At 58.9% G+C, this 24320-nt stretch overlaps 2 protein-coding genes across 3 annotated transcripts; both read left to right on the top strand.

The window, feature by feature from the left end:
- Window positions 1-380: 380 nt before the first annotated feature.
- On the top strand, window positions 381-2687 carry ZBTB32 (zinc finger and BTB domain containing 32). 2 transcript variants are annotated; one of them, XM_059904389.1, is made up of 5 exons: window positions 381-1366; window positions 1623-1696; window positions 1814-1882; window positions 2006-2170; window positions 2356-2687. In XM_059904389.1, exons 1-5 carry the CDS (start codon window positions 438-440, stop codon window positions 2640-2642), a joined length of 1524 nt encoding a protein of 507 aa, XP_059760372.1. In that variant the 5' UTR covers window positions 381-437; the 3' UTR covers window positions 2643-2687. The 2 variants fall into 2 exon arrangements, with proteins under 2 accessions (XP_059760372.1, XP_059760373.1); XM_059904390.1 differs by having other exon boundaries at window positions 1560-1696.
- Window positions 2688-3896: 1209 nt separating this feature from the next.
- KMT2B (lysine methyltransferase 2B) lies at window positions 3897-24164 on the top strand. The gene is given in 38 exon segments (XM_059905259.1): window positions 3897-4280; window positions 5443-5515; window positions 5755-7772; window positions 8007-8120; window positions 8215-8365; window positions 8652-8931; window positions 9093-9148; window positions 9379-9657; window positions 9965-10059; window positions 10340-10438; window positions 10580-10693; window positions 10815-10961; window positions 11061-11156; window positions 11628-11745; window positions 12240-12353; window positions 12526-12710; window positions 12785-12874; window positions 12960-13064; window positions 13198-13271; window positions 13870-13985; window positions 14081-14172; window positions 14253-14390; window positions 15131-15289; window positions 15535-15655; window positions 15733-15811; window positions 15914-16074; window positions 17128-17355; window positions 17439-18541; window positions 18543-18736; window positions 18823-18912; window positions 18990-19099; window positions 22074-22211; window positions 22296-22370; window positions 22475-22652; window positions 22957-23064; window positions 23182-23265; window positions 23384-23513; window positions 23604-24164. Coding segments are annotated over 38 exon segments (8157 nt in total). The 5' UTR covers window positions 3897-3911; the 3' UTR covers window positions 23880-24164.
- The last annotated feature ends 156 nt before the right edge of the window (window positions 24165-24320 follow it).

Here is a 24320-nt window from a genome sequence, read left to right as displayed (position 1 = left end):
CCTGACCTACTCAGAGGTCTTTGCCTGCAGACGAGCTTGGAGAAGCAGAAGTATCAGTGTTTGCTATCCTTTAAGTCAGACATTGCCAACTGGCAGGACCCATCTCTACTAGTCTTAAATCTACTACTTGAGATAGTTCTTAACTGTCTGGTCCTTGCTCTTTAAGTCCTGAATTTGGTCTGATTTCCATTCTCCCACCACCCTACCCCCACCCCTGGCCCCTGCTATGATTCTGGATAAGCTCAGGTCCTCTCTCGGGTCAGTTTATCTGCTCCATTCAGGACAGAGAGCTCTGATTCAGAACCAGCAACTCACTCTTTCTCCCCTCACCTCCACAGGCTTGAGAATATGCTGTTCCTCCCTCCACTTTTCACCATGGACCCCACACTGTGGCCCTTCTCTCAGAACCTCTGAGATTGGTACCCAGGCAAGGCACAATGCCCATGTCCCCAACAAGACTGCCTAGTCCCTATGGCTCTGATCGGCTGGTACGGCTAGCAGCCAGGCTCCGGCCAGCACTGTGTGATACCCTGATCACAGTGGGGAGCCAGGAGTTCCCTGCCCACAGCCTGGTGCTGGCAGGTGTGAGCCAGCAACTGGGTCGCAGGGGTCACTGGGCTCTGGTGAAAGGCATCAGCCCTTCCACCTTTGCCCAACTTCTGCACTTTGTTTATGGGGAGAGCCTAGAGCTGCAACCTGGGGAACTGGGGCGCCTTGAGGAGGCAGCCAGAGCATTAGGGGTGCAGTCCCTGGAAGAGGCATGCATGAGGGCTCGAAGAGATACAGCCAGAGAAGAGGTGGGTCCAGGGCTGAAGGAAAGAGATACAGCCAGAGAAGAGGTGGGTCCAGGGCTGAAGGAACAACAGGAGGAGCCAGAGAAACCCACAAGGGATTCTATGAGAGGAGTGGGGGGCTTTGGAGAGAAGCAGAGACCACAGAAGTTTGTTAGAGCTGGTGGGAAAGAACAGGAGACGTTGCACAGGCACAGGCCACCAAGAGAGAGCCCTGAGATGGCAGAGGCAACTCTGGAGGATCAAGGGGAGCAGATGAGACCAGAGGAGAAACTCAACCAATCCCCTGTTGGCCGCAGAGGAGCAAATGGGAAGCAAGAAGTGATCATGTGGGTGAGGGAGAGTCCAGGGGGCTCTGAGGAAAGTCTGCGGGAGTTCCCTGGCCCCCTTCCCCCACCAGGTTCCCTCCAAACCGGCATCACCCCTAGGCCCTGGTGGGCTGAGGCCCCTTGGTTGGGGGAGGGCCAGCCTGCCCTGTGGAGCATCCTGCTGTTGCCGCCCAGATATGGCACTCCCTTCTCCCATAGCACCCCCATGACTGCAGCCCGGCAGGAGGTCTGGCCTCAGGACCAGAGGTGAGTTGAAGAGCCTATGGAAGACCTCCGGTTGGGAGGGAGTGGCTCAGGAGAGGCAGCAGTGCAGGGTGGAAGGGCACCACATCTCTTATCTCTACTATACATTTCCTGAGCTGGGGAAAGGACAAGAAGCTCCCACCACAGGGAAAGCCAAAGCCCAGCCCCTGAGGACTCATGACACCTCCCTCCCCAGAAAGGAATTGGCCGGGATCCCAGGTGTAGCCAAAGCTGTAACTCTTCCCCATCCCACTCCCAGGAGCCCACTCTCCCTGAACCTCCACAAAGGCCTCTGGAACCAGAACCAGTTGGCCTCCTGCAGCCCCACCCCAGGTAAGCCCCTCACTTGCCCTGCATGCACCCTGTAACATGTTCTCTCAGCTGGGGCTGAGGCTGGGGCTCCAGGAGTCCAGCCTGAGCAGAGCCCCTACTTCACTCTGCTCCCTTCAGGTTCCCTCCCCCAGGGCCCCACACAGCTCAGCCCTGGGGAGATGGAAGAGTCTGATCAGAGGCACACAGGTGAGTAGGGTGAAGGCACTTTTGCCTCAGCCCCACTGTAGCCCCTGATGTCTTGCCTGAGTGCTCCAGTGATCCGGCTCTGGGATTCCCAGCCCTGCCCTCCTTTGCCTTTTGTCCCCATAGGTGAACTTGCAACCTGTGTGGGTCATGTGGGCACAGCAAGCCACGCATCTCAACAACACCCTCCCCCACCCCCTCCTGCTCGGTCTCGGCCCTATTCTTGTTCTGTCTGTGGAAAGAGGTTTTCACTCAAACATCAGATGGAGACGCACTACCGTGTCCACACAGGTATGGGCGCCCTGCCCTGTGTGAATTGTCTACCTCCTTCCAGACTCCAGTGAGCCCACTCCTAAGTCCCTCTCGAGTGTCTGGCTCCCCCGCAACGACCTTGCCCAGTTGCCCCAATCTACCCCTAGGCCAGCCTTCGTTCCTTTCTTCTTTCCTTCATGGGTCTTCCCCTCCACCTGCCCTAGGAGAGAAGCCCTTCTCCTGTAGCCTCTGTCCCCAGCGCTCCCGGGACTTCTCAGCCATGACCAAGCACCTGCGGACGCACGGGGCCGCACCCTACCGCTGCCCTCTGTGCCAGGCCGGCTGCCCCAGCCTGGCCTCCATGCAGACGCACATGCGCGGCCACTCGCCCAGCCAGCTCCCGCCGGGATGGACCATTCGCTCCACCTTCCTCTACTCCTCCTCCTCCTCCTCCTCGAGGCCATCTCGGGCCTCGACCTCTCCCTGTAGGCCCCCTTCCTCAACCACCTGACAGGGTGTCAGTAGCTTCTTTGGCTTCAGCCACCGTACAGAATAAAAGATGGGCCGGCGGGCCGGCTAGGCTTCTGACCTCGCACCGCGGCTACGGCAGCCTAGCAAACTCTGCTCCAAGAAGCGTCGCAGGAAGGGCGCCAAGAGCCCTCTCCCAGATGACCGCGGGCCACAGAAACCTGGGCCAGCGAGCCCGTGTGGGGTGAGGGCAGTGAAGTGTGCACGAGTGAAGGTTAACTGTGCGGGGACTGGCGGTTCATCACCAAAATAAAGAGTTTCCTGTGCCCTCCTCTCCGGACCAGAAAGCCGAGTCCGGACTTCAGCCTGCGCGCGGGGGACAGCCTTGCCCCTAGTCCTGTAGCGGCCCCTGGTGGTTCAGCGCGGCGGCCACCTCCTCCGTCTCCCGGGGCTCCCTGTCCTTCCCCGGAGGCAGCGGGCCGCGAGGACTCGGCGTCCAGGCCGACTTAGCAGCAAGCCCTGTGGGGGGAGGCTGTCAGAATCCAAGTTACCCGTCCCTTCCACAGCAAGCAACTGCGCGCGGAGTCTGAGTCTGGGCCCCCAGCCGGGGGCTCGAGAGGAACGCGTGCTCCGCCCTGCTTTCGGCCACCCTCCTTCTTTCCTAGAGCACAAGAGCCGAAAGGCCGCAGCCTCTCCGGCATCTTCCCTCCAGGCTGTACGAAACGGCTGCCGGGTCGAGCTCCAAACTGAGACTAATCTTTTGCCGCCGCCCCTTACCCAGCCCACGCCTCCTGCAGTAGCGAACTTCATTTTCCAGTGTCTCTGGTGTTCCCAGGGTCCGAGGCCCGCCGCACTCTGGGAGTGGTAGTTCACACGGGCCGCTGGCCTCGACAAGAACAATGGGAGGAGTCTGGGACAAGAACCACATCTCCCGGCGGCCCCGGAGATCGCTTTCTGGGTCGGGTCAGGACCCCATAATCCCAGCTCTCGCGGCCCTAGTTCGCTGGGAAGGAGCGAGGCGCTCGAACTACATTTCCCAGAGGCCCCATGCGCCTCATCCTCTCCCGCCGCGACGCGGGGGTCTATGCGCTTCAGATGCGGTCTAAGGGTGACGGCCGGCCGCCCTCGGACTCCCGCTCCCGTGGTGCCCCGCGCGCGGCCGGCCCAGCCCCCGGCTCCCGCCAACCCGGCGGCGGCGCTGGTTGTTGTCGTGAGCCGCCGCCGCCCCGCCCCTCCTCTGCTCCCCTCCCCCCCGGCCCTGCTTACGGGCCGCCCCTCCCCCCGCCTCCCCGGCCCCTCTCACGGTGCCAAGATGGCGGCGGCGGCGGGCGGCGGCAGTTGCCCCGGGCCTGGCTCCGCGCGGGGCCGCTTCCCGGGCCGGCCGCGGGGTTCTGGCGGGGGCGGGGGCCGCGGCGGACGGGGCAGCGGGGCCGAAAGAGTGCGGGTAGCTCTGCGGCGCGGCGGCGGCGCGGCGGGGCCGGGCGGAGCCGAGCCCGGGGAGGACACGGCCCTGCTCCGTTTGCTGGGGCTCCGCCGGGGCCTGCGCCGGCTCCGCCGCCTGTGGGCCGGCCCGCGCATTCAGCGGGGTCGGGGCCGGGGCCGGGGCCGGGGCTGGGGCTGGGGCCCGAGCCGGGACTGCCTGCTGGAGGAGGAGAGCAGTGACGGGGAGTCCGACGATGAGGTGAGGCAGTCGGAGGCGTCCCCAGCGCCGGGCGGGGCGGAGGCGGGGGGCTTCCAGGGGTCTGGGTGGCCCCGAGGGGTGGCGTGGGGAACCGTGGTCCTCAGGCCTCCTGAGGAGGGAAAGGGCCCTGGAAATAGGCATGGCAGGAGGTAGGCTGCACGGAGCTGTCGGAGGAAGAGGCCTCTGAAAGTGGATAGAGAAGCCCGGGCTGTAGCTGGGCACTTGGGCCCGAGGCTGGTTCTGCTGAAGTGTCTTGGGCTGATCTTTCTTGGTAGTTGGTAAATCCAGGGCAGGAGAGGTTTGGGCTAGGAGGCTGTGGAGACTGCACGCCCAACCGGTGGTTGACAGCAGCAGCGTGGCTCGAGTGGACCCCAGGCTAGGGCTCTCTGGGCTCTTACCTGCAGGCTGCCCCGCCTGGCCGCATAACCTCCGACACATCCCTGATTTCACCAGCGCCCCAATTCTTCTTCTGACTTAAAGTGGAGAGAGGGTAAAATGGTGGAGGGCTTCCTCTTGGGGGCACAGGTTGAAGAGAAATGGAATGCAGGATGAGACTGGGCACTCTAGCAGGTCTGAGTTCAATTCAGGATTTATAATCAGTCTCTCAGAAAAGGCAGGAAGGTGTGCGTTTTATTACTTAGGACAGTTTGTAGCCACTTGAGGACTCAGGGCAGATTATAATATGATAAACCGCTTGATACACACACACACGCACACACACACGCGCACACACACACACAAACACACACCCTGCTTGGGTGCCCCAATTCCCATTTTCATTCAGGAAGAAACTACAGTCCGAGAGGGTATAAGCAGAGGTTCCACTTTTTTCTCAGTTGGAGGATGAGGGAATCTGAGGATAGTGCCTACTGCCTGATCTGAGGAGACCCTCTTGTGTTCCCTTTGGACCAGTGAACCACTGATGGCTGTGCTGGTGTGGTCTGGAACTGGGGGTGCAGGTTCAAAATACCCTCTACCTCCATCCCTAGGAGGAGACCATCTTTTCTTTTCCCCTCACTTTCCAGTCTTTTTAGTTCTTTTGTAAATAGGGATATGTTAAGGGGGAAGCTGGGGGTATTCCTCGGAACCTGAGTCTCACATGAAACGAGGGCTTTGGCACTGACTGCTGTTTCTCCCCTCCACCCCTGGTCCCCTAAATCAGGAGTTTCAGGGTTTTCATTCAGATGAAGATGTGGCCCCCAGTTCCCTGCGCTCTGCGCTCCGATCCCAGCGAGGTGAGTGATGGGGAAACTCTACCTCTATAGCTTTACAGGAATGTTATTCTTGCTTTTCATGTCAGCTCTTCCCTGCTCAACTAGAGTCTTCATCAGTTACCAAGTGTGTTCTGTGTTCAAAGCTCAAGCTAGGCTGGGCTGTCGGGGAAACAGACAAGACTTAGTCCCTGCCCTCCTGGAGTCTTCCTCAGTCTGCAGGGCTACCTTGACCCATCTCCCCACACCTATTCTCCTTTTAGGTCGAGCCCCCCGAGGTCGGGGCCGCAAGCATAAGACGACCCCCCTTCCGCCTCCTCGCCTAGCAGATGTGGCTCCTACCCCCCCAAAGACTCCTGCCCGGAAACGGGGTGAGGAGGGCACAGAACGGATGGTGCAGGCACTGACTGAACTTCTCCGGCGGGCCCAGGCACCCCCAGCCCCCCGGAGCCGGGCATGTGAGTCCTCCACCCCCCGTCGGTCTCGGGGGCGGCCCCCAGGACGGTCAGCAGGCCCTTGCAGGAAGAAGCAGCAAGCAGTAGTGGTGGCAGAAGCAGCTGTGACAATCCCCACACCTGAGCCCCCACCTCCTGTTGTTCCAGTAAAACACCGAACTGGCAGCTGGAAGTGCAAGGAGGGGCCCGGCCCAGGACCTGGGACCCCCAAGCGTGGAGGACAGTCTGGGCGAGGAGGCCGTGGAGGCAGGGGCCGAGGCCGAGGCGGGCTCCCCCTCGTGATCAAGTTTGTTTCAAAGGCCAAAAAAGTGAAGATGGGACAATTGTCCTTGGGACTTGAATCAGGTCAGGGTCAAGATCAACATGAGGAAAGCTGGCAGGATGCCCCTCAAGGAAGAGTTGGATCTGGACAGGGAGAGGGCCCCTGCTGGAGGAAGGAGCAGAAGCTGGAGGAGGACGGAGAGGAGGGGAAAGAAGAGAAAGACGAGGAGGAGGAAGAGAAGGAAGAGCGAGCTGCAGCCGAGGAAGAGATGGTGCTAGCTGAGGAAAAGGAAGAGGCAAAGCTGCCGTCACCACCGCTGACTCCTCCAGCCCCTCCACCTCCTCCTTCCCTCCCACCCCGCTCAACATCTCCTCCATCCCCACTTTGCCCTCCACCACCCCCAGTGTCTCCTCCGCCCCCACCATCCCCTCCACTGCCTCCTGCCCCAGAGGAGCAGGAAGAATCCCCTCCTCCCGTGGTCCCAGCTACATGCTCCAGGAAGAGGGGCCGGCCTCCCCTGACTCCCAGCCAGCGGGCAGAGCGGGAAGCTGCTCGGGCAGGGCCAGAGGGCACCTCTCCTCCCACTCCAGTCCCCAGCACCACCACAGGAGGCCCTCTGGAAGACAGCCCCACTGTGGCCCCCAAAAGTACCACCTTTCTGAAGAACATCCGGCAGTTTATTATGCCTGTAGTGAGTGCCCGCTCTTCCCGTGTCATCAAGACGCCCCGGCGATTTATGGATGAAGACCCGCCCAAACCCACAAAGGTGGAGGTCTCACCTACTCTACGGCCTCCTGTTGCCACCTCCCCACTCGCCCCCCAGGAACCAGCACCAGCCCCGTCTCCACCGCGTGCCCCAACTCCTCCACCTACCCCAGCCCCACTCCCTGAGAAGAGACGGTCCATCCTAAGGGAACCCACATTTCGCTGGACCTCACTGACCCGGGAACTGCCCCCTCCTCCCCCTGCTCCTCCGCCGGCCCCACCCCCGCTTCCTGCACCCGTCACTCCGTCCCGGAGGCCCCTGCTCCTTCGGGCCCCTCAGTTTACCCCAAGCGAAGCCCACCTGAAGATCTACGAATCGGTGCTTACTACTCCTCCTCTTGGGGCCCCTGAAGCCCCTGAGCCAGAGCCGCCTCCTGCCGATGACTCGCCAGCTGAGCCTGAGCCACGGGCAGTGGGCCGCACGAACCACCTCAGCTTGCCTCGATTCGCCCCTGTGGTCGCCGCTCCTGTTAAGGCCGAGGTGCCGCCTCCTGGGGCTCCAGCTCCAAGCAGTGGGCAGCAGCCTCAGGCTCAGCTGCAGCAGCCCGTACAGGCCTTGCACACCCAGCTGCTGCCTCCAGCACTACCACCACAGCAGTCACAACTACAGCCGCAGTTACAGCTGCAGCCGCCGCCACCGCAGCAGCCGCCACCACTGGAAAAGGCCCGGACTGCAGGCCTGGGTTCCTTACCACTGTCTGGTGTGGAGGAGAAAATGTTCAGCCTCCTCAAGAGAGCCAAGGTGCAGCTAATCAAGATCGACCAGCAGCAGCAGCAGAAGGTGGCATCTTTGATGCCGGTGAGCGTGGTACTTGGGCCAGGCCCCTGCACCCAGCCTCAATTCTCTGCAACTCCTGAACCTCGTTCCCCCCCTAGACACCCTCCAGCATTGCAGGGAACCTTCAGAGCCAGTCCTTCCCCTGTCCCCCAGCTTCCTGTGTTCCTTCCCTGGCCCCATCCCTCCCCAGTGCTAGTCTCCTGGCCCCATTTTTTCTCACACTCTAGCCTCTGACCCTGTTTATTCCCCCACCAGTCAAGCCCTGGAGGGCAGATGGAGGAGGTCGTGGGGGCTGTCAAGCAGATCCCAGACAGAGGTTCTGTCAAGTCTGAAGATGAATCGATGGAAACTAAGAGAGAGAGACCGTCGGTATGGAGTGGGAAGAAGGCCCTCTGAAGAAGGCTGGTTGCGGGGCCACAAGGGGCAGCGCTCCACATGTGTTCCTGCTTTCTCCTCCCCCCAGGGCCCCGAGTCCCCTGTGCAAGGCCCCCGCATCAAACATGTCTGCCGTCATGCTGCTGTGGCCCTGGGTCAGGCCCGGGCCATGGTACCCGAAGATGTCCCCCGCCTCAGTGCTCTCCCTCTCCGGGATCGGCAGGACCTCGCCACGGAGGGTAGGGGTGGGCTTGTTGGGAAATTTGACAGCTGTGTCAAGTTTGGGGGCAAGTGAAGGCATCAAGAACCTGGGGGAATGGCAGCTGAGTTGGGTGCTTGGGGCCAGGTGGCGAGTGGGTTGGAGTGCTAGGTCTTAGCACTTAGTGTTGGGAGCACCTGGAATGGGAGCACTGTGGGAAAGTGGGGACCAGAAGGCCAGTTGAATGGGATCTAGGGGAGGTTAGGGAAATGAGGTAGAACTCCTGGTGGCTTTGTGGCTCCATCCCGGCCTCTCCGCTGCGCTAGATACGTCGTCAGCATCTGAGACTGAGAGCGTCCCATCTCGGTCCCGGCGGGGCAAAGTGGAGCCAGCAGGACCTGGGGGAGACTCAGAGCCTGCGGGGTCTGGAGGAACCCTGGCACATGCACCCCGGCGCTCACTGCCCTCCCATCATGGCAAGAAGATGCGGATGGCACGGTGTGGACACTGTCGGGGCTGCCTGCGTGTGCAGGACTGTGGGTCCTGTGTCAACTGCCTGGACAAGCCCAAGTTTGGGGGCCCCAACACCAAGAAGCAGTGCTGTGTGTGAGTAGCTGGGGTGCAGCCTGCATTCCCACCCATGGTTGTCAGTTACCCAGGCCTCCTGCCCCAGCAGAGCAGTGGGATTGGCATCCTTGTGGAGAGCTTCCTCTCTTCCCCCAGACCACCAGTCCCCTACCCTGGTGACGTGCTGCTCCCCTCCCCAGATACCGGAAGTGTGACAAGATAGAGGCTCGGAAGATGGAACGGCTGGCCAAAAAAGGTAACGAGGTTTGAGGAGCACTTCTTTACACAATCTTACTGAGATTCGTGGTACGGAGGAAACCATGTCTTCTTTGCTCTCCTTCCCATATCTTTGCAGTCCACCACCTTTCTTTTCTTTTCCATCGTGTGCTTGTTTGCTTCTGCCCCACTTTTTTCTGGCTTTTCTCCATCCCAGTGTCCCATGTCCCTGGCTGAGCTCAGATCCTACTAAGTCCCCTGTTCCCACAGGCCGGACGATAGTGAAGACGCTGTTGCCCTGGGATTCCGATGAATCTCCTGAGGCCTCCCCTGGTCCTCCAGGCCCACGCCGGGGGGCGGGAGCTGGGGGGCCCCGGGAGGAGGTGGTGGCCCCCCCGGGGCCCGAGGAGCAGGACTCCCTCCTACTGCAGCGCAAGTCAGCCCGGCGCTGCGTCAAACAGCGACCCTCCTATGATATCTTCGAGGACTCGGATGACTCAGAGCCCGGGGGTCCCCCTGCTCCTCGGCGTCGGACCCCCCGAGAGAATGGTGCGAATTGTTTGTTGCTTCCTCTGTCGGTCAGTTCTGTGTCTTTTGTGTGAAAGGGTCAGGACTCCCAGACCCAGGGCTTTGTCGGTCTCAGTGTAGAGAAGGGGAGTGGTTTTAGTGGACAGGGAGGACGGGTGCAGGGTGCAGGAGGTTTTCAGTAGCCTGCTGAACAAGGCCCAAGTCATCCTAGTGGACCTTGTCTAGTTAAAGAAGGCCCTAGGGATCCAGGTAACAATTGGGGGTTGTAGAGGAGGGGGAATGGGGCAGAGAAGAGGGGGAAACCTCACCGCTCACGTGTCTTGCCTAGAGCTGCCAGTACCAGAACCAGAGGAGCAGAGTCGGCCCCGCAAACCCACCCTGCAGCCTGTGTTGCAGCTCAAGGCCCGAAGGCGCCTGGACAAGGTCAGCATAGCCCCACACCAAGAACCCCGAGTCCTGTGGAAGGCATGGCTCCATCCCAAGGAGCTTCCTGGCAAGTCAGGGTAACAGGCTCACTTGAGTACCGTGGTGTGTCCACGCCAGAGGACAGGTCCTGAGGGGGTGAAGCAGGCCTGTCCTTCTGGAAGGCCAAGTAGGATCTGGGCAAAAGGTAGGGTTGGGTAGGCTGGAGGAGAGGGCGGTGAGGAGAAAAGTTGGTAAAGGGTGGGGCTGGCAGCACTCTGAGCACCACCATCCTCCCTAGGATGCTTTGGCCCCTGGCCCTTTTGTCTCTTTTCCCAATGGCTGGACTGGAAAACAAAAGTCCCCTGATGGCGTGCACCGGGTTCGTGTGGATTTTAAGGTATGGCACAGAGCAGGGGAGGGTGGCGGGGACTACGGTGGGAAGAAACTTGTTGATTATGAGTGAGAAACCAGGGCTTTAAGGTTGGATCTGGCTTGTGTTCCTGGCTGCTCTCTGATCCCTTGTCTTCTTTTCCCTCAGGAGGATTGTGATCTGGAGAACGTGTGGCTGATGGGCGGCCTGAGCGTACTCACCTCTGTGCCAGGGGGACCACCGATGGTGTGCTTGCTGTGTGCCAGCAAAGGCCTGCATGAGGTTGGACCCCTGCCTTTTTTCACAGCCCCCCAAGTCTGGTTTCTTGGGCCCTCTCCACAGGGTCACATTCCCTGGCCTCCTGGCCTCACACTCTGCCCATCATTCCGTCTCCCCACCCCAGCTGGTGTTCTGCCAAGTCTGCTGTGACCCTTTCCACCCATTCTGCCTGGAGGAAGCTGAGCGGCCCCTGCCCCAACATCATGACACTTGGTGCTGCCGCCGCTGCAAGTTCTGCCATGTCTGTGGGCGCAAAGGCCGGGGATCCAAGGTTTGGGCACGAGGGCCATGGCAGTGGAGGCATGAAAGAGAAGGGGTGTCCCTGTGCCAGTAGGTTCTGCCATTGCTGTCTTTCTCCAACATCCAACAGCACCTCCTGGAGTGCGAGCGCTGCCGCCATGCTTACCACCCAGCCTGCCTGGGGCCCAGCTACCCAACCCGGGCCACACGCAAACGGCGCCACTGGGTGAGAGATGAGGCCCCCACCCCTTACTTTGGAGTTCTGATTAATGCCGCACACCACCCCCAGACTTGCTCTAGGCCAGGGCTCTCAGGAGGAGGGGAAGGGTGGAGGTCCTTCTGAGAGTTTGATAAACATCACACGTCCTCTTCAACAATTTCACGTAGACAAGATTTATGTGCACAATTTGTATGTAATGGTTTTACGGGCTCATGTATTCCATGGCCCCCAGCTCACAGCCCCCTCCTGCTCTAGCCTAACCTCTTCAGTCTCACTCTACCGATCTCCCCACTTCATTTCTCTCCTGCCCTGCTTCTTTTCTTCTCTCTTCCTCCTCCTCTTCACCTCTCCTGCACACCTTTTCTCCTCTTACCCATCCTTCCTTATCTGTCTCCTGCCTCCTCTTTGCCCATCCCCCCTTCGCACTGCTCCAGCCCGGTGTCTGGCTTTCCCCCTAATGTCGCCCTGCCCTCCCAGATCTGCTCAGCCTGCGTGCGTTGTAAGAGCTGTGGGGCGACTCCAGGCAAGAACTGGGACGTCGAGTGGTCGGGAGATTACAGCCTCTGCCCCAGGTGCACCCAGCTCTATGAGAAAGGTGGGGACCTGGCAGGGGACCGGGGCCCCGGGGGCCACCGGGGAGTGGGCCAGGTTCCTAGACAAGCAGTTGAAACAGATACTCTTCTCTAGTGGCTTTCTACTCTCTTCTAACTTTGGAGCCTTTCCTTCCACTCAGAGTACTCTCCCGCTGAGGGCAGTGGGAGTGGAGGGCCTGGAGCCCACCCTTGTGGTGGTCCCTGAGATACCTCCTGGAACCTCAAGTCTCCACTGAGCTCTTTGAAGACCTGGGCTTCCTCATTTACTCAGGCAGCATGTTTAGCAAAGCTCTTTCCTTTGTGAGGCCTTGGGGCTGCAGAGTTAGAAAAGCAGCCTTATCCTCAGCCAGCTTTTGGGGAGCGGTAGGAACCCAAGTGGGGCATGACAGAGGCAGCTCATGCAGCAGTCGGGATGGCTGGCCTCTGGGCAGGGACTCTGAGCGGCAGCTAGTGGCACCAGCCCCTCTGACTTGTCTCTTCCTCCCTCTCGCTCCAGGAAACTACTGCCCGATCTGCACACGCTGCTATGAAGACAACGACTACGAGAGCAAGATGATGCAGTGCGCCCAGTGTGACCACTGGGTGCACGCGAAGTGTGAGGGGCTCTCAGGTGAGTGGGTGGATTACCTGGGGGCTGGCCTCAGTCCTTTGGGGATCCCTGTTCTACCTTCCACCACAGGCCCTCAGGGGACAGGGCTAAATGTTCTTGGTGATCTGGGGGCTACTGAGAGCCCTCACATCTCCCTAAACCGTTTTTTCCTTTCCTACTCTGTCTGTTCTAGATGAAGACTATGAGATCCTTTCGGGGCTGCCAGACTCGGTGCTGTATACCTGTGGGCCGTGTGCTGGGGCCACGCACCCCCGCTGGCGAGAGGCCCTGAGTGGGGCCCTGCAGGGGGGCCTGCGCCAGGTGCTCCAGGGCCTGCTGAGCTCCAAGGTGGCAGGCCCACTGCTGCTGTGCACCCAGGTCTGGGGCCCCAGGTGGCAGGACGGGGTGGGCCTAGGCCCAGCACGAGCCCTGCTGACTTCCCCTCTTTGCAGTGTGGGCAGGATGGAAAGCAGCTGCACCCAGGGCCCTGTGATCTGCATGCCGTGAGCCAGCGCTTTGAGGAAGGCCACTACAAGTCCGTGGTGAGTGGGACACTGAGAGGAACAGGTGGGTGCCAGGAGGAGAGGGTTGGGGTCGAGGCTCGAGTCCTGACAAACCCCCTTACAGCACAGCTTCATGGAGGATGTGGTGGGCATCCTGATGAGGCACTCGGAAGAAGGAGAGACGCCGGAGCGCCGGGCTGGAGGCCAGACGAAGGGGCTCCTACTGAAGGTGAGCTCTTTGGGGGATGCCTGGAGGGTAGCTAGCGTGGTAGTGGGGAGGAGAGAGTGGGTCCTTCAGACCCTGCCCCTGCCAGCTCTCCTGGGGAAGCCAATTCTTCTCATCCTGTTAACCTGCTCCCCAGCTGCTAGAGTCTGCGTTCGGCTGGTTCGACGCCCACGACCCCAAGTACTGGCGACGGAGTACCCGGCTGCCCAAGTGAGCAAGGCTGGGTAGCAGGAGGGGAACCAGGGAGTGAGGGCAAAGGCAAGGGCACCTAGGAGTCCAGGGTCAAGCTGGACTGAGACGAGGAGCAGGGTTAGGGTCTGGAGGGTGGTGGAACCAGCATGAGAGTCCCTAGTGGCTCTAGACGAGCAGAGACTCAGATTGTGTAGTTAACTCTCACTTCGGTTCTACTTTATGCAAGGCGGTGTTGGGGACAGCAGTGGGCGAGCCATGTTTGGGAGGGTGGGCAGGCACTGATGACCCAGACAGTCAGGGCGCTGATGGGGAGACCCAGGGGCTGTGGGAGCCCAGAGGAGGCGCCTGCCTAGGAGCCTAGGGCCTGAGGCTTCCCGGAGAGGTGACATCCCAGCTGAGAAGTGGAGGAAAAGTATTCCGGGCATGAGGAACAGTGTTTCGTGGGCCAAAGGTGGCATGAGAGAGCCTGGCTTGTTTGGGAGACTGAGAGAAATTCCACGTAGAGAGAGGACAGAGAGTGTCATGGCATGTTCAGGCTGATACTGTGGGTGGGCCCCAGTGCAGCCCCCACCCCCCGTTAAAAGGCGTGTCAGAGGCTGACCCTGCCTGTCCACAGCGGAGTCCTCCCCAATGCCGTGTTGCCCCCTTCCCTGGACCATGTCTACGCTCAGTGGAGGCAGCAGGAACCAGAGACCCCAGAATCTGGGCAGCCTCCAGGGGACCCCTCAACAGGTACTGGGAAATCGGGGCTGGAAGCCAGATCCCTTGGTTGGCGGGCCAGGCTCCAGGTCCTCATTCTTCGACCTTCCTTCCCACACCCCTTCCAGCTTTCCAGGGCAAGGATTCAGCTGCTTTCTCACACCTGGAGGACCCCCGTCAGTGTGCGCTGTGCCTCAAATATGGGGATGCAGACTCTAAGGTGAGGGCTACTGCATGAAGCCCAGGCTGTGGGGTCTGGTCTCTGGGGCCTCCCCTCCTGCCACCCTCCTCTGTCCCCAGGAGGCGGGGCGGCTTCTGTACATCGGGCAGAATGAGTGGACACACGTCAACTGTGCCATCTGGTCAGCCGAAGTGTTCGAAGAAAACGACGGCTCCCTCAAGAACGTGCACGCTGCTGTGGCTCGAGGGAGGCAGATGGTGAGGGCATGGGCCTGGAGAGGTGGGCAGTCCTCGGGGCCCTCCTCCACTCGGAGACAGCTCTTGTTTAGTCTCTGCCACAGCTTGTCCTTCCACTGCTGGTCCTAGGTACCTTTCTTGGTTGTCCCAGCACTGTGGTGCTGCAGTGACAGCAGCTCTTTTCCTATTTGTGCTCTCTGGTCGTAATATGGGCCTGAAGCCTGGGAGACTAAAAGTTAGTCTGTTGAATCCTGTTGATTAAACCTGTGCCGGATGCTTTCCATACAGTGTGGCACTTAGCTCTTATTACATCCCTATGAGGTGAGGTGTAGCCTGAGTTAGAATCCCCCTTACCAGTTTCGAACCTGAGTCAGGTACTGTAGAACGTCTCCAGCTCACCCTCAGAAAGAAGGATGATAGAGAGATGTACCACGGAGGGCAGATGTGAAGATGAAATGAAATAATACAGGTTCCATGCTAGAACAGCATGAGGAAGATGGTAAGGTAAATGCCACGCTCAGCCTTAGCTCTTGTTATTTTTTTTCCTACTGCAATTCTGTTTCAAACAGTCTGAAATGGTTTTGATGTGTACGTGGCCCTGGATGCAGCTAGGGGAGAGGTAATGTTTGGTGAGTGCCTTTGCTTGGTGAGGTGCTGGGCTAGTCAGGGGCCCAAGCAGAGTCTCAAGGACAATGATGCTGAGTGTGAGACCCTGGCTCGGGTCACTGGCTTCCCCCTTTAGCATCCCCTTCCCCCCACAGCGCTGTGAGCTCTGCCTGAAGCCTGGAGCCACGGTGGGCTGCTGCCTTTCCTCCTGCCTCAGCAACTTCCACTTCATGTGTGCCCGGGCCAGCTACTGCATCTTCCAGGATGACAAGAAAGTCTTCTGCCAGAAACACACAGACCTGCTGGATGGCAAGGTTGGCCCGCACCCTGGGGGAGACAGCTCCCCACTGCACTCTCTTCCTCTTCCACTCAGGGAGCTCCGTAGCCCCTCAGGCCTGGCCCCAGCTGCCTCTCAGTGTCTCTTCCTTGTTCCCTTACCCCCTGCCCCCAGTCCTTTAGTCAAGCCCCTGACTGACCAGTCTCTGCCTCCAGAGCCTTCCCTCGCATCCCCCTCACCCCCCACCAATCCAGCAACCCCATTTGCCACCCCCCCTCCCAGGAGATTGTGACCCCTGACGGTTTTGATGTTCTCCGCCGAGTCTATGTGGACTTTGAGGGTATCAACTTCAAGAGAAAGTTCTTGACGGGGCTTGAACCTGATGCCATCAATGTGCTCATTGGTAAGCAGCTTGCTCTCTACCCTGGTCTTCCTGACCCTGCCTGGGCCCACCCTCCTGACCTCTCCTCTGCACCATAGGCTCCATCCGAATCGACTCCTTGGGCACTCTGTCTGACCTCTCAGACTGCGAGGGACGGCTCTTCCCCATTGGCTACCAGTGAGCAGCCCAAGGGACATTGGTGGGGCGGGGGGGTCTCCAGGACTGGATCTTGTTGCCTAAGTTGTCCTGACCCTCCTGTCCCACACGCCCACCCCTCAGGTGCTCCCGTCTATACTGGAGCACAGTAGATGCTCGGCGGCGCTGCTGGTATCGGTGTCGAATTCTGGAGTATCGGCCATGGGGGCCGAGGGAAGAGCCGGTTCACCTGGAGGCGGCAGAGGAGAACCAGACCATTGTGCACAGCCCTGCCCCTTCCTCAGGTACAGCCTGGGAACTCCTTCATTTTCTTCCCTGAGTGCTGCCCTCCCCAAACAGTTACCCACCAACCCTTATTCTCCTTGTGCCCTAAGGAAACCCCAGGATGCTTGCCATTGTTCCACTTGTTGTAATGGCAGTAGCTTGAGATGACTTAATGGCTGCGCATAGTGTGCGGGGGCTGTGCTCAGCGTCTCCCAGGACGCTGCGGGGAGAGCGCCATGCTACCTGCTTGTGCACAAACGTAGGGAGCATTTATGGCCACCTGACTTGGGGCTGCGTGCTCATGTAATGCTCCCCACAGCCCTTTGAGAAAGGTATAAGCTCCTCTGTACAACTCAAAGAGGGCAGTAGCTCTCCACAGTGACCTAGTGGTGGAGCCAGGATTCAAGCCTAAATCTGCTCATTTCCCAAACTGGCACCTTCCCAACTGTGCTAGCACTGAGGGATGTAGCTGAGCGCTGGATGGCACGAAGCAAAGAATGGGCTTGGAGATAGGTAGAGGGAGAGGTCCTTGTGGGCCAAATGGGAGGAGGAGGAGATTTGGATTGCGCTTGTGGGTAAGGTGTTTGTTCTAGGTTGGAGCATGACACAGGGTAGAGAGGGGAGGAGGGTACAGCCATCCTGGCTGGAAACAAGGAAGTGTTGGGAGGAGGCAGCAGAGATCAGCTTGCACAGATTGGGTGGAGCCAGGTAATGGGGAGCCGCAAGCGCCAGGACGGGGTGGATGCATTTGATGTGGCAGGGATGTGCAGAGCAGGTAGGACTGGCCGTGTGTGGGGCCTGAATCAGCAGTAGGCAGCCAGCAAGTGGGGAGATGGCAAAGGATGGGTGAGGAAGGGTCACAAAGGAACTCTGACCCAGGTGTGTGTGGAGGTTTTGCAGAAGCCGCAGAGGGGTTTGGGACCTGGGTGATGACTGGGAACCCATGCGCCTTGTCCCCAGCTCAGGGGCCAGGCAGAGAAGGTACGGTTGGTTCAAAAGAACGAAGGGTATGTGAGGGGAGGCTTTCACAAAGAGCCCCTGCCATCCATGATGCCATTCTCTTGCCTCTTTAGAGCCCCCAGATCATGTGGACCCCCCACCAGATACAGGTGCCCTTATCCCTAGAGCTCCTGAGCACCACTCACCCGTTGAGAGCCAGGACCCCCCACTTCGGCCGGATCCAAGCAGCGCCCCTCCTCCAGCCCCCCGCTCCTTCTCGGGGGCTCGAATCAAAGTGCCCAACTACTCACCATCCCGGAGGCCCTTGGGGGGTGTCTCCTTTGGACCCCTGCCCTCCCCTGGTGAGTACCTGGGAGTGTCTGGGAGAGGGGTGGGGCAGGGTGAGGCAGGAGCTCCTGGCTGACCCTGACCCTTCCCCCTACAGGAAGTCCATCTTCTCTGACCCACCACATCCCTACGGTGGGAGACCCGGACTTCCCAGCTCCCCCCAGACGCTCCCGTCGTCCCAGCCCCCTGGCTTCCAGGCTGCCACCATCGCGGCGGGCCTCTCCCCCTCTCAGAACCTCTCCTCAGCTCAGGGTGCCCCCTCCTACCTCAGTCGTTAGAGCCCTCACACCTACCTCAGGGGAGCTGGCTCCCCCTGGCCGGGCCCCATCTCCTCCACCACCCCCTGAAGACCTGGGCCCAGACTTTGAGGACATGGAGGTGGTGTCAGGACTGAGTGCTGCTGACCTGGACTTTGCGGCCAGCCTGCTGGGGACCGAGCCCTTCCAGGAAGAGATTGTGGCTGCAGGGGCAGTGGGGAGCAGCCACGGGGGCCCAGGGGACAGCTCGGAGGAGGAGGCCAGCCCCACCCCCCGCTACGTCCACTTCCCTGTGACTGTGGTGTCTGGCCCTGCCCTGGCCCCTGGAGCCCTCCCTGGAGCCCCCCGCATTGAACAGCTGGACGGAGTGGATGATGGCACCGACAGCGAGGCCGAGGCAGTCCAGCAGCCTCGGGGCCAGGGGACTCCACCTTCAGGGCCAGGAGCAGGCCGGGCTGGGGTCATTGGGGCTGCGGGGGACAGGGCTCGACCTCCCGAGGACTTGCCGTCAGAAATCGTGGATTTTGTGTTGAAGAACCTAGGGGGGCCTGGGGAGGGGGGCGCTGGGCCTAGAGAGGAGCCACTCCCCCCAGCACCTCCCTTGGCCAATGGCAGCCAGCCCCCTCAGGGCCTGCCCCCTAGCCCAGCTGACCCCACCCGGACGTTTGCCTGGCTCCCTGGGGCCCCAGGGGTCCGGGTATTGAGCCTGGGCCCTGCCCCCGAGCCCCCCAAACCTGCCACATCCAAGATCATCCTTGTCAACAAGCTGGGGCAAGTGTTCGTAAAGATGGCAGGGGAGGGTGAACCTGTCTCACCCCCAGTGAAGCAACCACCTCTGCCCCCTCCCATCCCCCCCACGGCCCCTGCTTCCTGGACTCTGCCCCCAGGACCCCTGCTGGGTGTGTTGCCAGTTGTAGGGGTGGTCCGCCCTGCCCCTCCCCCACCCCCCCCCTCCACTGACGCTGGTGTTGAGCAGTGGGCCCCCCAGCCCGCCCCGCCAGGCCATCCGCGTCAAAAGGGTGTCCACCTTCTCTGGCCGTTCCCCACCAGCACCTCCCCCAAGCAAAACTCCCCGGCTGGAGGAAGATGGAGAGTCCTCGGAGGACCCCTCCCAGGGTCCAGGGCTTTGTGGCAGCGGGTGAGTGAGCGTGCCCAGGCTGCGGAGTGGGAGAAAGGTGGGCAGGAGAAGGCACCTCAGCCTTCTCACGGTCCACCCCGCACCAGGTTTAGCCGAGTGAGGATGAAAACGCCCACTGTGCGTGGAGTTCTCGACCTGGATGATCCTGGGGAGCCCACTTGGGGGGAAAGCCCGAGGTGAGTGGCCAGCCTCCTTTCCCTGGAGGCTCTGGAACCTCTGTCGCTTCCTCCTTCTGACAGGTCTCTCCTCACAGGCCCCTCCAGGACCGGTCCCCTCTGCTGCCACTTCCAGAAGGTGCTCCTCCCCGGGCCCCCGATGGTCCCCCTGACCTGCTGCTTGAGTCCCAGTGGCACCACTACTCAGGTAGGGGCCAGCCTTTCCCTCTCACTGCATCCTTCCCCGTGCTTGCCTCAGCTGAGTAACTCACAGATACAGAATTGGTCCACTTAAAAAAAAAAAAAAAACAACGCACTGGGTGTTGCACATTGCACACCTACCTGGGTACGAGCCTGAGGCTGGGTGTTAGAGTTACAGAGACACCCTTGGGAGCTTATGGCCTGTGTCAGAAACAGACACATGCCTGTTCAGTGTGCCCAAGAGCCCAAGGAAGGGCTTCAGGGGCTAGTGTACCAGGGTCAGAGGTTAGGTACCTAGTAAAGCCAGAGGTGAAGTTCTGGGGATCATCCACAGAGGATGGAGCCCACCTAGGACCCAGAGGAAGGACAAGAACAGTGGGAAGGAGATCAGAGGCAGGTGGTGTCCCAGAGGCTCAGGGAAGGGAGTGGTCAGCAGTGCCAACTGCCACACACAGCACCAGGCATGTGGGGTCTAGGATTGGTGTACTGTCTGGGCAGGTGGCACAGGGTAGGGAGGATGTTGTGTCCGAGTCCAGAACTGAAAACAGTGTTTGATGAGGAAGCCAGAACAGCAGTCAGGCACCTTGCCAAAAAGCTCAGTTAAGAGTCTGGGGTGGGGGTTGGGGGTTGGGGGGAGCAGCTCAGAGGGGTTTGGTGTGAGGGCTGTGACAGCAAAAGCAAGAATGAGGGTGGAGGGGACTCGTGGATGGAAAAGGAGGTGGGAGGAGACATAGCGGTCAGGTTTGCATAAGAGACCCCTGAGATGGAGGGAAGGACATGAGGAAGGCGTACAGGCATACCTCGTTTTATTGCCCTTTTTCTTTGTCACGTTTTTTACAAATTGAAGGTTTTTGGAAACCCTGCATGGAGCAAGTCTACCAGCGTCATGTTTCCAACAGTATTTGCTCACTTTGTGTCTCTGTGTCACACTTTGGTAATTTTCTTAATACTTCAAACTGTTTCATTATTTGTTACGGTGATCTGTGATCAGTGATCTTTGCTGTTACTCTCGCAAAAAGATTACAACTCCCTGAAGGCTCACATGATGTTTAGCATTTTTTTAGCAATAAAGTATTTTTTAATTAAGGTATGTACATTGTTTTTTTAGACATAATGCTGTTGCACACTTACTAGACTACAGTATAGTATAAACATAACTTGTATATGCACTGGGAAACTAAAGGATTTGTGTGACTCACTTTATTGCAATATTCGCTCTATTGCCGTGGTCTGGAATTGAACCCGCAGTATCTCCGAGTTATGCCTGTACTTGCAGAGATACGAGACATCAGTATGCAGGATGGGGGCACGTGGAGCAGTTCTGGCTGATGGACTCAGTGAAGCTGGAAGGGCAGTGCTCTGTTGGTCATGGAGGGCAGTGGGAGAGGGAGTAGGCTACAGCCAAGTAAGCTGATAATTGAGCAGCCTGAGGCTCGGAATTCCTTGTGGCCCCACGTCCTGTCCAGATGTGTGGATTTTCTCATTATGTAGAGCTAAGCTGCTGAGTATGGAAGTGGAATGAAGTAGACTGAGACTGTTTAACTGAAAGGCTACTTACAGCGGTCGGAGATGGCATGAGGATATGGCAGTGACCATGACAGACAGGTCCCTGCCCATAGGGACCAGACCACATTTTGCTAGAGGAAACAGATGCATAATTAACAAGCGCATTCTAGCTTAGGATGAGCACCATGAGAAAGAAGAAAGTGAGAGTGTGCCCAGGCGAGGCCTCTGTGGTTGTGCTCAGGGAACAGAATGGAAGTGAGGATGGGGAAAGGTGGCAGAAGTCAGAGGTGGACCCTAGGGCATTGCGAGGCCCGGAGATGATGTGGGGGACACGGCAAGAGTTAGGTTTAGAGTCTTGCTTAGGGCTGGAAGGGCATATAGGTAGGTTGGCCCAGAGCAGTTCTGTGGGGAGAAAGTATGGCCGTGTGACTCCTGCCCCTCCTAAAGTATGCTCCACTCAAACGTATGCCCCCCACCCCACTCAACCCCGGTACAATGGTCAGGCCTCAGTCCACATCCTGCTTGAGCCAGTAGCAGCATTTGGTGTGCTGATCCCTCCCTCCTTGAAGCACTTCCTTTCCTGCCTTCCAGCACCCCAGCCGTCTCCTCACCTATGGCTGTGCCTCCTCACTGCCCCAGCCTGTCAGCTTTGGTGTGTCCCAGGGCCCTGGCCTTGACTTCTCTAATCTCCACTCACTCCCAAGTGCTCTTGTCTAGCTTCCTGGCTCTAAACCCCATCTCTAATTCTGATAGCCCCCAAATCACTAGCCAGGCTCTTATATCCTGCTGCCTGTTCGCCATCTCCACAAGCAAGTTGAAAGGGGAGGTTTTCTAAGAGGAATCTCAGGCTCAACATGTTCCAAACAGTTCTCGACCTTCACCCCAAACTCGTTTCTCCCTCACCTTCACCAACCATCTCAGTCAGTGAGCATTTTATCCTTCCAATTGTTCAGGCTCCACACCTCAAGAATTGTCCTTGACCCCCGTTTTCTCTCACATCCACCTCACCTGTGTCAGCTAGTCCTATCTGTTCTAGCTTTAAAATTTTTAGCCCCTGAGAAATCCCTCATAGTGTACATATACTTGATTCTGTGAGTATGGGCCTTTATAATAATATACTGGTAATCTTTACAGAAATGTGGTGCACATAAGAAAAATAAATGTGCAAAATATAGTAGTTCTCCAGTATTTTAAATCTTGTGTGAGATGCAGATAAATGAGGAGTAGATCGGCATTTACGGTAGACTGAGTTTGAGTGAGCCATAAGCATGTCCTGCAGTAAAGGGACTGTAGGCCCTCTAGAAAAAATAATGTCCATTCTTTAGGGTTCACTGGGCAAATATTGCAGGAGGAAGGCCCTCAGACCTAGCAACTGTGCCTATACGCTGGGAGGAAGGAAGGGCAGAGGGGAACCAGGGGCTTTTGAGGCCAGGAGGGGTGACCCTCACCAACTCTGATCTGCTCCTTGGGACCAGGTGAGGCTTCAAGCTCTGAGGAAGAGCCTCCATCCCCAGAGGACAAAGAGAACCAGGCCCCTAAACGGGCTGGCCCACACCTGCGTTTCGAGATCAGCAGTGAGGATGGGTTCAGCGTGGAGGCCGAGAGCTTGGAGGGTGAGTTTGGGAGTAGCATTGACAGGGAGGGAAGGTGTCCCATAGAACACCATCCTGACAGCTCTGGCCCTGCCCTCTCCCCAGGGGCATGGAGAATTCTGATTGAGAAGGTGCAAGAGGCCCGAGGGCATGCCCGGCTCAGACATCTCTCCTTTAGTGGTAACTGAGGGGTTTCACAGGGATGCTGGGGGCCGGGATGACTCCCTGTTGGCAGGATGGGCCTCCGACATGACTTACGTGCCCTCACTTTTGACTCTCCCCAGGAATGAGTGGGGCAAGGCTCCTGGGCATCCACCACGATGCTGTCATCTTCCTGGCAGAGCAACTGCCCGGAGCTCAGCGCTGCCAGCACTATAAGTTCCGCTACCACCAGCAGGGAGAGGGCCAGGAGGAGCCACCCCTGAATCCCCATGGGGCAGCCCGCGCTGAGGTCTATCTCCGGTGAGAGGTCTGGGCTGTGGTGCCTGAGTCGGGGTAGCCCTATAGGAGTTCTCAAGGGTGGGAATTAAGTCTTTACAGATTAGAAACTGAGGTCTGAGGAGAAGATACTAGGCCACTCCAGAAGTTATTCCTAGAGTTCACATCAGAAGAATGAACTTCATCTGTTCCCCTTTTGCTGTGTCTTCAGTAGTAGCAGTATTGCTCCTACCCTACCGGCAGCAGGCCCGGGCCAGAGAATAGATGGGTAGCATATTCTTGGAAGAATCGGTGTGAACCTTCTTCCTTTCCTCCCTCCCACCTGCAGGAAGTGCACCTTTGACATGTTCAACTTCCTGGCCTCCCAGCACCGGGTGCTCCCTGAGGGAGCCACCTGTGACGAGGAAGAGGATGAGGTGCAGCTCAGGTCAACCAGGTATGGAGGGCAGGCCAGGGTACTGGAGATGGTCTGGAAAGGTCCAAAAGAGGGTGATCGGGGCAAGAGACGTCATTCCTGGGTACCAACCTGTGTGACGCTGCCGTCCCCCACCAGACGCGCCACCAGTCTGGAGCTGCCCATGGCCATGCGCTTTCGCCACCTCAAGAAGACATCCAAAGAGGCTGTGGGTGTCTACAGGTCAGTGGGGTCGGGGGGAGGATGCCCCTTGGGTGGATGGATAGGTGCCCTAGTGTGGGACTGCCTTGGTTCTGTCCCCCTGCCCCCTGACCTCCCCCTTGCCCATGCAACCCTGCAGATCTGCCATCCACGGGCGGGGCCTGTTCTGTAAACGCAACATCGATGCCGGCGAGATGGTCATTGAGTACTCTGGTATTGTCATTCGCTCTGTGCTGACTGACAAGCGGGAGAAGTTCTATGATGGGAAGGTAGGCTCTGCCAGGCGATGGGAATGAGACGGGTGAAACGGTGTGGTCCATGGGAACAGAGCCCCTGACTGCCCCACCCTATCCCTGTAGGGCATTGGGTGCTACATGTTCCGCATGGATGACTTTGACGTGGTGGATGCCACCATGCATGGCAATGCCGCCCGCTTCATCAACCACTCGTGTGAGCCCAACTGCTTCTCTCGAGTCATCCACGTGGAGGGCCAGAAGCACATCGTCATCTTCGCCCTGCGCCGCATCCTGCGTGGCGAGGAGCTCACCTATGACTACAAGTTCCCCATTGAGGATGCCAGCAACAAGCTGCCCTGCAACTGTGGCGCCAAGCGCTGCCGTCGGTTCCTTAACTGAAGCTGTGGCTGCCTGCCACGCCCCCCGCTGCCATCTTGCCCCTCGTCCCTCCCAGAGCATCTCACCCCACCCTCATGTTCAGGGTGGATGTGGGCATGCAGGTGGCAAGGGCCCTGCCTCCACCCCTCCAGCCCACCCAGCAATCGCCCCCTTCTTTCCCTGGGGGCCCAGGATGTAGATATTGTACAAAAGTTTCTAAATCCCTCCTTTTCTATGCACTTTTTTATTTAAGAGGGTGGGATCCCAGGTGGGAACCCCCCACAATAAAGTCTGTCAATGTTTGGAGAGGTGGTCTTCCATTTGTATGGTGCTGGGGGCAGGTAGGAGCTTCTGTTCCTCTGCGCCCCACACTCATCCTGAGCCAGGGAAGGCGAGAGGGCATCGCTCAGAATTAGAAGTAAACTGTGGGGGTCTCTTAAGGCTCAGAGCATAAATGTAACA

Source organism: Balaenoptera ricei, chromosome 19 (genome assembly GCF_028023285.1).
Source record: "Balaenoptera ricei isolate mBalRic1 chromosome 19, mBalRic1.hap2, whole genome shotgun sequence".
Classification (NCBI taxonomy): domain Eukaryota; kingdom Metazoa; phylum Chordata; class Mammalia; order Artiodactyla; family Balaenopteridae; genus Balaenoptera; species Balaenoptera ricei.
This window is presented reverse-complemented; position numbering and strand designations above follow the sequence as displayed.